Source organism: Taurulus bubalis (assembly GCF_910589615.1).
Source record: "Taurulus bubalis genome assembly, chromosome: 5".
Taxonomy (NCBI): domain Eukaryota; kingdom Metazoa; phylum Chordata; class Actinopteri; order Perciformes; family Cottidae; genus Taurulus; species Taurulus bubalis.
The window spans coordinates 26,184,709-26,200,628 of NC_136593.1; the positions used below are offsets into that span (position 1 = coordinate 26,184,709).

Consider the following 15,920-nt stretch of genomic DNA (forward strand, 5'->3'; position numbering starts at 1 on the left):
GATATATATATATATATATATATATATATGTATATATATATATACATATATATATATAATACAAATTAATTAACATTTTAAAGTACATACATATGTGTTAAATGTACTTGAAGTATCTAAGATAAAAGTATTCACAATGCAGAAAAATTACCCTGTGAGTGTTGCTATAATATATTATATCATATTAATATTAATAATAATAATCATTATTATTATTAATAATATTAATAATAATAATTATTATCATTATACAATCAATGTTGTAGTTGGTCGTCAAGGTAATTTGAACAATTGTATATGCGGTTGGGCAGTTTAATCTATAATAATGTATCACATCTTTAGTAACTAGAGCTGTAAAATAACTGCAGTGGAAAGTATAATATTTAGAGTCGTAATAGAAAGTAGTTACTTAAATTAGTTAGATTCCACAACTGAAATCCAAGTGAAGTATCTAATAAAGAGTCTTTTTTAGGTTTTCTATTATCCTTATATGTGAGTTTAGTTAACCCCAAAGGAGAGATTCATACGAGGTGCATTTGAAGAGAAACAAATGGGACACTGCTATTATGAGAAGTTAAACAGAAAATAAAACATCTTCTTTAAGGCCTCCAACTCATCATGCAGCACCTTGAAATAACTCGGCACTCATTTCTCCCCATCTATCAATCATCCCTTAGTTTCTCTCTCTCTTTCTCTCTCTCTCTCTCTCTCTCTCTCTCTCTCTCTCTTGTCTCATCCTCATTCCCTGTCTCTTTCGTTTCTATGATCAATGACTTCCATTCCTTGACACCGCTGCTCTCCTCATGAAATATAACGGCTTATTAAAGGACATACATCTCTACGGCCCTATTTGACTCACAGAGCTGCTATATAAATACATAAGGCCATGCCGAGCTATATTTAAAGGTCTGCAAGGCCAACGGCACAGGAAGCAGACACCAGACATTAATAGTTAAAATTCATAAAAGTCAGATGAGGGGGTAAAGATATTCCTGGCTGCCCCATCTCTTAACCCTCTCCACACCTCTCCCTCCATCCCTCCATCATCACCCCATCCCTCCCTCCTTGGTTTAGGGCTATTAGATAGTGGACAGGGTCTCTCCTCACCCCTCTTCCGACTGCCTCTCTCACTTCTCCTTTGCTCATTCTCTCACCTTCCCTCTCTGGAGGAACGGACACTCAAATTAGCGTGAGGTTTCTGTGGAAATGGGTCAGCACCTACAATGGTGGGATCAGGACAGGTGTGTGTGTGTGTGTGTGTGTGTGTGTGTGTGTGTGTGTGTGTGTGTGTGTGTGTGTGAGAGGAAGAGCGATGAGAAGGGCGCGGGAGAGAATTCAATGTGTGTGATCATGAGCAGCATGTGTGTCAGCTTTTTATGTGCATCTCTATAATGAGACAGTATAACGGCTAGTTGTGGCTCTACCCGGCTAAGTGGGGCCGACTCTCCATGAGCAAAAAGGAGGAGGCGAGAGAGGCTGAGAGTGAGGAAGAAGGAGAGAATTAGAACAATGGGAAGTGTCTCATAAACGACAAAAAAAGCCAATACATGCCAAATCAGTCATATCTTTAGGAGCTTAGCAAAGTCAGCTTTAAAGCGTATGTTGTCACGTGTGTATGTGTTATTGTACGTCATACACTTCACTTCAAGTATAAATGCTAAATTTAGGCCTTCAAAGAGTTTTTTTGCAAAGTGAGGTCGTTTGGCCAAATCCAAAGGTTTCAAATAACACAAAATCCTGCCTGCAAATTCTGTTTCTGTCATTGTGGTCTCAGTCGGCATCTGCTCTGGGTTGGGGGCTTCATCAGCACGGACCACAATAACTTTGCAGTCAATTAGATCAGCTTTTATCCCGTCATAGTTGTTTACCACATTTGAGTTTGAGTCAAAACATTTTGCTTTGATTGAATCCGCTTTTAACCAGTCAGAGCTGTGGTTGAAACTTTCATTTTTTAAATCCTGGGCTGTTGGTTTTTCGCCATCATCTAAACATTTTGCTAATTGGGCTGTTCTCCAGCTTCCGTCAGTTGAGTTGAGTTTTTACATTTAGAATTTGCCATCGTGAGATCCAGCCAATAGAATGTCCTAAGAGTGGCAAAGTACAAAGGAGAGTGTGTACATCGTAAGCTTTTACCTTCCATGTGGCTGTGTTTCTCCTGAAATAGGCAAACTTGCGTGTAAACCAGTTGTAGATCTCATTGAGAGTCAACTGTCTGTCTGGGGACTCCAGAATGGCCTGAGGACGGGGAGAGAAGAAACAACTATATTTAGAGGAGGAGAAAACAGATGGAAGAGAGATGGTGCAACTGGATCATCGGAGAGACTTACATGACGTATAAGAGAGGCGTAGGTGAAGGGAGGCCTGACATCAGCGTTCTTGTAGAACTCACAGTTCTGAGCCAGCTCTGAAAAAAGAGGCATGACCATTTAAAATTAACCAATGTGTGTTGTGTAAAACATGTACAATGTATTACAAAAAGGATGCACAACTTTAGCAGTGTGTATCTAGATGTTTCATATGGTTCTCTATTTGAGTATTAAGCACATTAGAATGATGAGCACAGCTTTGTAAGGATGCTACATTTTCTTTTAATAATATTCTTCTTGAGAAGCCAATCCTATATTCCTTACTTTTTACCATTTAAAGGCATGTGAATTGGAATGAATGTAACTTCATTCTCAGCCACATATACAACATAAATATTGCTTTGATACCCTGAAATGAAACTACAATTTTCTCTAAGTGGTTTCTGAGGCTATATTTTGTTGCTCTTGCAGGGAAAGCACATGATAACAAGAACAGCTACTGTAAGAAAAAACTCATTGGATCAAAACACTAATACAATTTGAGTTAATTATACACCAATAATTAGATAACACATAATAATAATAAAATAAAAAGGCAGGCACTGCTTCAGTCTGTCTACCTGAGGCGATGGGGGTGCAGTACTTGTCAGAGTTGCGCCGACGTATGGGCCCAACACCGTGCGTGTGGGAGTGGGAGTGTGTGTGCATGGAGGAGCTGATGACTGAGGGACCCTGGCGCAGTGGGGTGATAGGGGTGGCAGCTGAGGTGGGAGGGTGAGGAAGACCCTCTGGGTAGATATCGCTGTCCCGCTTTAACAGAGAGCCACTGGAAGCCAGGTTCAGCTAAAGAGACACACACACACACACCAGATACATCACGGTGATTAATTCAGCTGCGGACAATAATTCTTCAATTCTATCTATTAAATCAACTGAAAATGTTTAAATTCTGCACTTTAAATGGCTTTCTTTTTAAATACACAGGTAAAAATATATATACAGGTGAGAAACTTTACTTTGTAAATACAACAGGCAAATATACTTTATCTGGGCTTATCCATCATTAAAATTAAATCATGTTAACTTTAAGACATCAACATCTGATGCCGCTATTTACAGAGAAGCATCATCTCCACAAGATGGGGTCAAGGTCTGGTGATATCAATGTATTAGACAATACTTGTGTATCATACACATCAAGTCTCTTCCAGGAAAGTGTCTCTTAACAGTTTTGTCTACTCGTTGTGTTAGAATACAAAGGTATTAACTCATTAAATGTACATATGGGTGCTACAAATCCAGGGATGGCTACTTTTGTTAAGCCACATTATATACAAAATATAACCCTCAACACTCCCTATGAATTTGTGCCGCTACAATCTACCAAATGCATTCTTGCACAGAACCACACACACATACACACTGAACATGCACATATACTGCATTTATACACACAGCGCTGGCTGCACTTAACCCTGCGTTTACAGATACAAAACCACAAGACAGCATGTTTGTAAGAAGGGAACACACACATGCACTCTGCGGTGGCCAAGTCTTCACGGACCAATACGGCCCAATTAGGCAGAGCCTTGCACAAATACAAAAACACACACACACACACACACACACACACACACAAATAACACACGGAACCAGTACTCCCAGTCTCTCTGGGACAGCCGTTGCAGGGCTGCTAGTTTAGGACTAATTAAAACCAGTGTGTGTACGTGTGTTGTCTAAATGTATGTAAAATGTGTGAATCGCCTTCTTTCTACTCTGCCCCCTCTCTACCATTTAAGTAGACTGGAGGGGGCGGGGCTGTTTAACAGGTACTTCATTAACGCTGCAACCCTGCCACATCACCACGGCAACAGTCGAACCCTGTTAATTGAGGCCAAGCTTTGTTTCCATTCCTGACGCTCCTCCCCCACCCCCACTCCTCCAATCCCTGACCCCGAGGCTCGTCTCCGGTGGTGACAGAACACGCCTCTTCCTGATTTCCCATTAGATGTTAATAGCAGCTGATCCCCCAGCGATCAACGCATCATCCAGACACACAAGAACACACAAACACACAGCCACTCGGCTGCACCCATTTATATCCCCTCAAATTAAGACACTCTACCTCTAATTGACAATTAATTTCAACATCTTCATATTTTAATAAGAATCCTCGTCAATCTGAATAATGAAATATTCATTAGATACCTAATAACAACCTCAACAACCAGTGTGGACACACACACACACACACACACACACACACACACACACACACACACACACACACACACACAATCACATCAAAATGTTAACCCCTTTAGTTGGGATACACTGAAAATGTGAATTTTAATACAATACTGAAGTTCCACTTGGACACACTTTGAATATTTGATTTTATGACTTTCTCTTTAGAATAAGAACATTATGAAGTTTTCTGGGAAATGACATGCACGGTATCATGAAAAGTTCAGGACAGCAAAAGAGAGACAGAAGGAAGCAAGAAAGACAAAAAGAAGTGTTGAAAAGAACAACAGACAGAAAGTAGTCCTTATGACTTCTAAATAACACATTAACCCTCACTGGTCAATAGGGGGCGTAGATACCAAGCTAGACAGGAAGAGAGGAACTTGAAATCCCAAGAAGGTTTAGAGATAGGGAAACTGTTCAAACAAGAGGATTTTGTAGGTGAAAAAGAGGTAAGAGCAAAGGTTTGGGTTGAGAGGGTAGAATAAAAGGTCATGTAATCTGGGATTTGGGTTGCCAGTGTGTACTCACAGGTTGGTTAAAAGGCTTTGGCTCTGAGGGGCGCATGTGCAGGTGGGTCATCATTGCCTGGAGTCGCTCGCTCTCTTTCGCCAGCTGTGAAACAACCATGAAAAACACCTAATTTCACAGCGCTTAGATTGATATAATGCGGTATTGACACTGAATTACAATTACACCTCAGGCAGAGGGATGAATATGAAAGTCAGCCACCTCAGCACCCGGAGCGCTCTCACACACTTACACTAGCCTGCAGACACACTCGTCCATGTTTGACATTGTTAACTGCCTTTTAATGGGTGCTACTACAGCCTGTGGAAACGCTGCATCCTGCCTGTGTTTGTGCACGAGTACAGGCGTACACACGTGTAGCCTCCAGAAACAACGGATCTACTCTAAGATAGATAGTGCCATTAACATACTCACACACTGCAGAGATGCGCAAATATGAGCCATTTACACAGTGACTGTGCTGTTGTGTGTGTGTGTGTGTGTGTGTGTGTGTGTGTGTGTGTGTGTGTGTGTGCGTGATGTTGGAGGGTAGAGTGGCGGGCTGCCTGTGGACTGCTGAGGGATGAAGTGACATGTCAGAGAGACGGCCGTCCTGATGTGATGTGACATCAGCTGCCTCTCTGTCACTTTGTGTTCCCTGGCGGTGGCTTCAGGGCCTCAGCTAAACGCTGTTTACCACCACCACCAAACACAATGCCAACCCTAATACTGGACAGCACACACACGCAAACGCAGTGATGTGAACGGCTTACTCTGAAGTGTTTCGGAAACTATGTCAAGACGTGAGTGAAGAGGCAGCCTTTGTATTTTCACATTTCTTACATATAACATTTCACTTCTTGTCCAGTGTTGGTATTCTGCTTTTGCTGGAGCATTCAGATGTTTCAAGAGCATTGCGTGCACCACTTTGAGAATAAGAGAGGCCATGCAGCCTGGTCCTCCGCTTTCTAGCTCATGTCTCTCTCTTTCTCTCTCTCTCTCTCTCTTCCCCTCTCAGCCTTGCTCTATCTGTTGCTGGTGACCAGAGCAGCTTTATAATTGGAGCAGCGATGGCAGCTTCTCTGCCGACTGCTCCTTTTAAATTACAAGCTCCACTGCTCTCCATAAACTCTGCCCTGCCTCAGACACGTTACTGCCATTGAAATGGCTGAAACAGTCTTCATGACTTTGTTTGTGAGTGGATGAAAATGAAGTGTGTGTATGTGACTCACCTGAATCTCCAGTTGCTGAACCACCTGCATCTGGACTCGACACTGAGCAGTGCTGCGGTCATCTAGGGCGTGCTCATTGTTCAAGTGCCTAGAAGTGACGAGGAAATGCAAGAGCAGAAATTGAAATCTACAAATAAAAAAAGATCAAAGCACTGATAGTTCCAACTCAATGATACTGTCCTAGCTTCAACAGAATCATTGTTAAATCAATTCACAGTTCCTGAATAATGAAGTAACAAAACTCAGCTTTTTTACTTCCATTTAAGCTATGAGCTGTTTGAGCGCTACAAAATGAAATCATAATCTTGGAGGTTTATTTTGTCTAGTGAAGAACGCAGCAGCTGTGTTTTGTGTGTGTATACTTCATCGGTGCTCAGTGAGCCATGATCCAAGACAACCACCTGGATATGAGCTCATGTGTTATCGCACAAAGCCTTATCTTAAGACTTTCTGTTAGCTGAGCTCCACTCCACTTATTAACACTGATGCTTGTGTGTGTGTGTGCATGCATGGGCGTGTGTGTATGTGTGAATGGTGGCGCTGTTTGTTTCCTCCAATGTGGGAGGACCCGGGACCTTCTGATCTTTCCCAGCCCAAACCCCCCTGTCTCCCTTCCTCCATCCCTTTCTCTCTGCTCTGTCATCGCCAAGGTTATTCACAGGTTGCTGCTGCCTGCCTGGTATGTCTGTGTGGCTATGTGTGTGTGTGTGTGTGTGTGTGTGTGTTTGTGTGTGTGTGTGTGTGTGTGTCTGTGTGTGTGTGTGTGTGTGTGTGTTTGTTGAGTTTGTGTGCTTGGCATTTGCTGGTATATCAGAGTGAGTTATAGCCTGTGGTGCTAAGTTAAAATCTTCACTTTTCGGAGTTGTTTATTGTGAAAAGGTGTATTATTAGCTATGTGTGTGTGTGTGGTGTATGGCTATTTGAATGTGTGTGTCTTTAACAAAGCAGAAAGTTAGGCGATACCAGACGAAGACCAGAAATGAAACAAAAACAATGATGTCATGGCATGGCTAATCCTGTCAGATAGACGGCTCAACACAAGTGCACGATAATAATAACAAAAACATGATCTCACCCCTCTCTCTCTCTCTCTCTCTCTCTCTCTCTCTCTCTTTCACTCTTTGTAAAGCTCTCTTGCCCTCGCTCGCACTTCTGTCCACTCTACCCTTCACAGTCATATTCTCCCGCAACTCCCCAAATGCCTATGATTCACAGTCATTCCAACCAAATCTTCCCCCTAAGACCCTCCCCTCTCTCTATAGCTGGGCCATAAACAGTAGCAGGTTTTTTTTTTTCGATGTGTCCCGACAATGAGGCTCTGTTTACTCCTCTGAGTGCTGGCAGACAAGGCTTTAACCCACATTACACCCAGCTCCACCGACCACAGCCAGAGTATTATACCAGAGGACGGGGAGGGAGGGGAGGTGGGAAGAGAGAAGAGGAGAGAAGAAAGGCCTGAAATAGTGGAGTGTCTCCCTCCTCTGTTCTTCTGCTCTACCCTTTTCCCTCCTGGGGCGATGACTAAGGCTCGCTGGAAGGGAGCGCACTGTCGGACTGACGGCATTATCTGTCACTGCCTCTATTTTTTTCCGTCTGCCTCTCTCTCTTACTCACACACACACACACACACACACACACACACACACACACACACACACACACACACACACACATAGTCTATCTCTCTTTCTCCTTCCATCTGCCCCGGGGCTACGTGAAATGAGACACCAAACAACAGCTTTCCTCTCCAAACTTTCCCAGCCTACTTGCATGCTTTGATCTGACTGTCCGATGGCATCACAGTCACCACGCGCACTCATAGGAGTAGATATTTCATCACCACGGCTTATTAATATCTCCAACAAACAGCCAAGAGTCCCACACCATTCATTAAAAGGCCTTCATTAGCAGCCATAATGCCACAGGGAAGTCCGTTGTACTTTGTGTGACAGAGGAGGAGATGATGTCAAGGCCAGCGACTGCACTGACATTCCCCAGTGACTCCAAACTGGCAAGGAGCATGATAGAAGCAGAGTGGGAATGAGTGTCTTTACCTTTGTTGTGGAAACAAAATGATGTGCATGCGGATGAGCTAATTGAGAGTAATTTTCTATTTTAACACAGAAACAGTCTGATCCTTCAGAGAAAAAGCATACAAAACACAAACAAACACACAGTCAGACAAAAAAACACCAACCAAATGAAGAAAAGTGCTTTGCAACAAATATACAAATCCCGGAACAAAGAGGAAGAATAATATTTTAGGAGCCCAAAGAATTCCTCGAAAAGCTGATAATTTACCCACATGTTACGTTTATTTGTGTACCTGTGTGTGTGTGTGTGTGTGTGTGTGTGTGTCTGTGTGTGTGTGTGTGCATGAATGTGCCTCGGAGCAAATGTGATGTAACAGATTGCAACTGATGAATTAGTGAGCCAATGTGAAACACCTCTGATGTTCATGACTGACACTCCACATTTAGCACAAACTATAGCATCCCTTTTCTCTGCTTCATCTTTTCTTTATGCTTCATCAATGTCTACAATGCTACTAGGGACTAGCATTGTTGAGCCTTTTTAAAAACAGGTGTGTTTCTTACCAATTAGGTATGACATTTAGGGGAAGTTTCTAATTTTGGTCTTAAACCAGGCTTGTGATCAAAGAGAGCAAATGTTGTGTTTGCAGCCAAGACGTTTGCATATTTGCACTTGGAATTGAAAACAATGCAGAAGTAAGAACGTTTTGCTGATCTTTTTGAAAATAAAGAACTTCGAAAAATGGTTTCTTTATTGGTTAAAGATCCCATGAAAACTGAATGAAATTAAAAAGGTTTCCCAGTTGTAATCCTGTGTTAATTGTTCATTTATCTCTTGTTATAGGCTAAATATATATCTAAAAATACTTTTATAATTATCTTTTGTCTTACATATGTAAGACAAAAGATAATTATAAGAGTATTTTTCCACTAAAATCATGATTACATTCTTGTCTTTTCTGTAAAACGGTTTAAAATGTTTTATAACTCATCCTGCACTCAGGGGCGTTTACAGAAACTCATCCAATCAAATGACTCTTTGGGCTTCTAGCTTCCCACACCTGTCATATAACTTCACCTTTTGTATTTAGAATGTAGCAAACAGAAAATATGGAGAGAGACGGGAAGCGATGTGTGTTTGGATATCAATCGGCAAAAACTGTTTTAATTTTCTTATTCATTCATGAGAGACTTTCCAGATTTTCAACTGGCTACGTGTCACTGCCCTCTTGGGTGGTTAACTTACTTGATGAACTGACCCATGTCCTCACACAGTGCTTCACAGCCAGGCCACTTGCACTCTCCATGACCGTAAAGTGGATGGGAGCCGATATGTTCCTCATGACTGTGTGGTGGGAAAGACACAAAAAAAGAGGTAGTAAAACAGATATTACATTTGTCATATGTTGTTATGTACATGAAATGTAAAGCACATAAAATACATTACATAACGATAACCAAAGCCTTAATAAGCCACACTCTCACACGCAAATGCAAAACTAACTGTAGCAGCAGAAGCATCAATAGAGCCATCTGAGTTTGGTTAGCAGTCATTAGTTTGTACAGTTCACGAAGCCAAGTGCAGAGAGAGGAGGATAGAGCAGAGTGGGGTCAGTTACAGAAGCCAGGCAAATATGGGAATTGGTCCAGCAACCTCAGAGGCAAATTCTTAAGTCCATGACCTGTCTGTTTCTGTCCTTGGCGTATGTGTTGTGCGTGTGTTCGTGTGTGTTCTTATGTTTCAGGAGTTGACACAGAGTCGGCACAGGACCAACCAGCCATGACTGATTGGTGGCGGCTGCCGTCATGTGCTGGTTGTTCTTTTGTGGTGAGCTGACGTGTGTGTGCATGTGTGTGTTTGTGTGTGTGCATCTGTGCATATTTACGAGAGTTTGTGTGTTTGTATGTGTGTGTGGCAATGAAAGACTGGGCCAGCATTGGTTTGGGCCCAGGGTAAAATAACTGTGACCGTGCGTGTGTGTGTGTGTGTGTGTGTGTGTGTGTGTGTGGCAGGTCCAGTAGCAGATGTGGTTCAGACCTGGAACTTCGCCGGCGACTGCTGTCTCCCCATATATTTACATGACTGTGTGTGTGTGTGTGTGTGTGTGTGTGTGTGTGTGTGTGTGTTTCCGCACGTGCGTGTGGGGACTGGGATGGGGATTCTCCCAAATCAACATCAGAAGGTTGTCTAACAAAAACCATTTGTCTCGCAGATGGAAACATGTCTCTCTCCCTCTCCCTTTGCCTTTTACTCTCTTCCTGATCATATGTGCTGGCTGAAGTTGGAGCTTGCTTGTGTGCGTACGTACGTACGTGTGTGTGTGTGTGTGTGTGTGTGTGTGTGTGTGTGTGTGTGTGTGTGTGTGTGTGTGTGTGTGTGTGTGTGTGTGTGAGTGTGTGTGTGTGTGCTGGCTGTGGTTGACTCAACTCAGAAGCAGTTCAGACAACAGACATGACAAACTGCTAGAAACCACATTCTCCAACACATCAGCCATGCATTAACTTAGCAGGCTAACACACTAATACGAGCCTCTTTGTGTTTACTAAAGCCAACTCTGTAGATATAGTGAGACAGTGTGTGCCATATTTTGAACAGCTAATAGAAGCTCTTTTAATTGATACTTCCACATCCACACTGAACCCCTCCAAAATGAGGTCAGAGGTCAGTGCCCCTGAAGCAAAGACTGAATCAGTGCCACAGCAGACCACCCTCTCGTAGTGTGTCTTTCTGTCTCCGTCTCCGTCTCGTCCACTCATGTTTGTGTGTGGATGTACTACTCACTGGCTGCTGATGGGTTGGCCGCCTTTGGGGTAAAAGGGGACATGGTCATCTCCGCTGTCTGACTTGGTGAAGCTGGATATCCACTCAAACAGTCTGGCTCTGAAAGACAAAGACAAGCCCATGAGCAGCCAGCAAAGCCACGGGACAACACAGCCCTCACACATGTGGTATATACACATGCATCCCCAAAATGTCAACATGTTAACAAGGAATTTCTGTCCACAGCAATTTCAGATCTAAAAATATATAGATGAACAAATGATTCCCCAGATGGCCTGAATCCATCTTTCTCTCCTCTATACTACACTTGCATGTGGTTGACAGCATACTGGTAGAACATACTGAACCCAACACACCTCCTATCCAATGAGCTGAGAGACGTTTACACCCTGGTGATGTGTGATATGCTGCATGTGCATGTTTTGTGTTTACGTGCTAAGGTATGGAAGAACAGCTAATAGCTCAAAGTTAAATGACAAGAGTGTGTGAATTAAAAAGATTGCAGGTCACACAGAGGACATGATGTTTTAAACATTTCGACATCCTGCACATCACTGTACCTGTCTCTCTTTGGGGTGTGGCTCTGTCCGTTGACCAGGCTGTGCAGTGGGATGTGAGCGCTGGCAGCTTTGGGGAAGGCTGAGGTAGAATTGGAGCTGTTAGTGCTCAAGTCCAGGCCCTCGGCCTGTTTCAGGGCTTCCTCACTGCTCTGCACCCCCGACACCTCCTTCCACAGCTGTTGGAGGTCTGACGGACACATCGCTGCAGAGAAGGAATGCACAGTCAACTTGGCAACCCTACTTAGTAGCTCAATTTCACATGTTCTGCGCAAATACGATTATAGGATATTTAAGTTAAGACAAGTTAATTTAAACATGAAGAAATGTCAGACAAAAAGACAATAATAAAGACACACTGTAAATAAACGTAGGTCACAGAGATTTAACTATTATAAACACACATGCAACTATTATAGTCCCCTGGGAGTGGTTAGGAAAATAGGACAAACTAAAACCGACAAGAGGTTCCATGTTTTATTTCCAGATATCCACTATTCCTCAACTATTCCTTAATCTCTGTTGGCAATTGCTACTGTCTACCAGCCCCACTGCTCCTGTCACTACCACTATTTGTCTGAACAGGGTGGGTGCACACTTTGAGTTCTTTCTTTGTTATTTCTGCTCCAATTTCACAGTGAAAGAGACGCCTAAAATGCCACAGCCTACTCCAATGGTTTTTATCGTGCACGTATGCACCCATGAACCCCCCCCACACACACAAACACACACACACACACACACACACACACACACACACACACACACACACACACACACACACACCAACACTCTGCACAAACACACACATGCTCAGACCTCGCAGCAATCCAAATATTATGTCTGCTTTGTCTGCATTCTTCTGTGGTCCCGCCAAAACAAAAGTTCTCACTCTGAAGGAATGAGGCAGTGTGTGCATAGATTTATTTACATGTGTGTACGCACTTTACTCTACTGCGTGTGTGTGTGTGTGTGTGTGTGTGTGTGTGTGTATTATCCAAGAAAGCTGACCGATCTGTGGACACTCTCAGGAAGTGAAAGTGTAAAGTAGTAATTACTAAATTACTAAAGTAGTAATCAAAAATACAAGAAAAAAAGCAACTTTAGAGGAACATTTCTGGATTTTGCCGAAGACAGCAAACAAAACTCAAACTGTAAGTAGCCAGGAGCAGAACAGATTTGTGAACAACAAAATCCTCACTTTGTGTGCATACACATACAAAGTATTTGCGTGGATGAGAGGGCTTTTGCTAACTCTTTAACGTACACGGCCACATCTGGCTGCTAGGGTCATATTTCTTTCGCATTGATGTCTGTAGACATAAGACATGCTAGGAAGTAGCCTTACGTTACTAAGAAGGTGGGGTCTAACAGGATGAAGTCAAATCTAATGGATTTTTTTATTTATATGAGAATGAAGAAAGTGCGGAAACTCTCATTCAAGATTGGTCTCTGATTAAAAAAAAGCAGTTGGATTCTTAAACATAGTGGTTTAGTGCTCTCTTTGCCATGCACTTAGTAGGTTGGCAGTCATGAGATTCTACAAAGTGCCTCCATCTTACAGTAAGAGAAATAAACAAAATCCACAGCAGGATGCCCCCTTAGGGCACCCCCCCTCCCCACCACCCACCCACCGGACACAACGGCCCTTTGAGGCGGGGCAATAATGTGTGCAGTTGTGTGTGTAGGTGCGAGTGTTTATGCATGTGTGTTTGTGTGTTTGTGTGGCATGGCTGGTCAGAGGAATGCTCTGGCTCACGCCTGGCTGAGCCGTCACAATGGACCGGCTCTTTCACACTGCAGGGAAATTCCACTCTGATACGGAGGGAGAGAGAGAGAGAGAAAGAGAAGGAGATGCCAAAACCAATTGTCTAAAAAACAACACTCTTTTATGCAAAACTGTGGCCTCCGTCTTTTCCTTTGTTTTTAATTTTGTATCTGTTTTTTTTCACGCTCTCTGTGAACTGGTTATTTCACTTGTGGACACACATACACCTTCCCCCAAACACACAGATGCAAAAATCACACTTATGTTTTAATGCAATTCTTAAGTGTTGTATTGGGCTTATGTGAAATTAATTTCTTTTAAATTAAATACAATTAATTGAGTTTATTTTTGTTTGTTTTTCCAATTCAGACTACGAGCGACTATGAGAGTGTGAACTCTTTTGTGTGACTGCACGTGACTGCATTGGACTGCTCATGGGAGAAAGATCAAGATCAGACAGACGGATGGAAGGAAACTGCTCTGTTTGGTCAACTCAGTCAGCGCTTTAGCAATGTTATGGCCACTTTAGAGCCCCTAAAGCATTCTCTGTGTGTGAGGTAGTGTGTGCATTTGACATTACATTGTACAGACAAAAGTGGACAAAGACACACACAAGTTCAATAAAGGCGGGTCGGTCAACAGTCAACATTTATCGTTCTAAATCCACGCTGACAAAATGAAGGGACTGTGGGAGAAGTTACATGTAGGAACAAAAAAAAAAAATCCGGCGGGCACAGCAATAGCAAGACGGTGATGTTCTTGTGTCTGGCTAATCTCAAGTACACACACGCACGCACACACACACACACACACACACACACACACACACACACACACACACAGGTTTACACACACTCGCGCAAGCACATGCACACACCTCCAAGCAGGGGGCTTAGTGGCATATTTTACTTATTATCCAAATGAGTACCTTCCACAAACCCACCAATCAGGTTTCCTTTTATCTTTTATTGGCTGATTAACTTAACAGGCTTCACATGCAGTATTGGGTACAGGCCTGTGTGTGTGTGTGTTTTGGTGCGCACTCAGTTATGACCATGTGTGTATGTATGTTTGTCAGGGTGTGTCTGAGTTTTGCATGATTAGGGTTGTGTACTCCGTATCAATGTGTCTGTGTGTGTGTGTGTGTGTGTGTGTGTGTGTGTGTGTGTGTGTGTACGTACCTTGCTGCAGAGACTGCATAGCGGCGGTGGGCTGCAGTGGGACCAGGCCTTGTCTCTGGAGGTTGAGGATGTGCTGCTGCTGAAGCTGCTGCATCTGGATCAGCTGCTGCTGGAAGGCCAACTGCTTACTGCCTAACTGCTGGGGACCAAAAGACAGAGGTTAGAAAAGTGTTCAAGTTATGTATATGTAATACATAACTTGAAAACTGGATAAAGATCTGGTTAAAGATACCATGCAAGTGCCTTGTTCAGATAGCAACCAACTAAGGTATTTGTCCCAAAACAATTTAATAAGCCCTCTGCTAATTTTGGCAGAAACACTTGTCAAACCATGAAAGAACACCTGCAGATATCTGCTTGCACCCATTACAAACTCTGACAAGAATCACATTTTGTGAAAGTGTCACATTTGTTAATTGTATTTTTGAACTAAATGCCAGATTTAGACAGCTGCCCTTGATTTGGTCTTTTCTCTTCTAAAAGGAAGCCCTTCCCTGTTCTGTTATTATGATTTCAATTGGTCTGCTTGTCTCATTACATCATTCAGTCTCAACAAATTCAAGTATAAAGTCAACTAACACCATATAAAATAAATACAAGTCTGTATTAAAAGGGAGAAAAGCCCAGAGCTGTGAGGACCCTGAGGATGAAGAGAAGGAGGGAGGTTGAAGGGAGAGTGGGAGAGACTACATGGCGCGTGGCGATAATGTCGGTGTGTGTTACGGTGATAAATGTCCCCTTTCCTGCCCTCCCAGTCTGGGGCAAACCTGGTCTGTGCTGCGCTGTTTGAAGTCCCACCCGACCAACCCCCGAGAGAGATGGACTTTATCTCTTACAGATAACTAGTGGAGAGGAAAAATAAATAAATACAACTTGAGGAACTGCTCATTGTGTGTGTGTGTGTGTGTGTGTGTGTGTGTGTGTGTGTGTGTGTGTGTGTGTGTGTGTGTGTGTGTGTGTGTGTAAGCGAGAGAGAGTGGCAGCCTGGAACTCTTTGAACAGAGAGGATCTCACAGGAAGGGCAGATAGGTCACTTCCTTTCAGACTTGGTGCCTGGGGAGGAGAAGTGTGATGGCAGTGTGTTTGTGTGTGAGCGTTGTGTCCGTTAGGGAGGTGTGCAGAGGAGTAATTACAACAACTATTCTTTCAAAAGAAAAAAAGAAAAGGATAAAAAGGGGTGGGGTGAGGGGGGGGGGGCACGTTTTTCCAAATGAGAATTAATCATTTTCATTCTAATAGAAAATGTTTACCATCTTTGCTGGATATGTGTGGCTACAAGCAATGAATCCACAATAAATGAAAAG

The 15,920-nt window shown here is 42.9% G+C and overlaps 1 protein-coding gene across 1 annotated transcript in view; it reads right to left on the reverse strand.

The window, feature by feature from the left end:
* foxp4 (forkhead box P4) overlaps positions 1-15,920 on the reverse strand; it is a gene marked incomplete at its 3' end in the record, with an annotated part of 124,784 nt that overhangs the window by 3,773 nt on the left and 105,091 nt on the right. Inside the window, 9 exon segments of the mRNA XM_079218389.1 lie at positions 2,134-2,235; positions 2,328-2,404; positions 2,927-3,149; positions 5,085-5,168; positions 6,296-6,383; positions 9,575-9,673; positions 11,111-11,209; positions 11,671-11,872; positions 14,617-14,755. Of these exon segments, the coding sequence (XP_079074515.1) occupies positions 2,134-2,235; positions 2,328-2,404; positions 2,927-3,149; positions 5,085-5,168; positions 6,296-6,383; positions 9,575-9,673; positions 11,111-11,209; positions 11,671-11,872; positions 14,617-14,755 (1,113 nt within the window).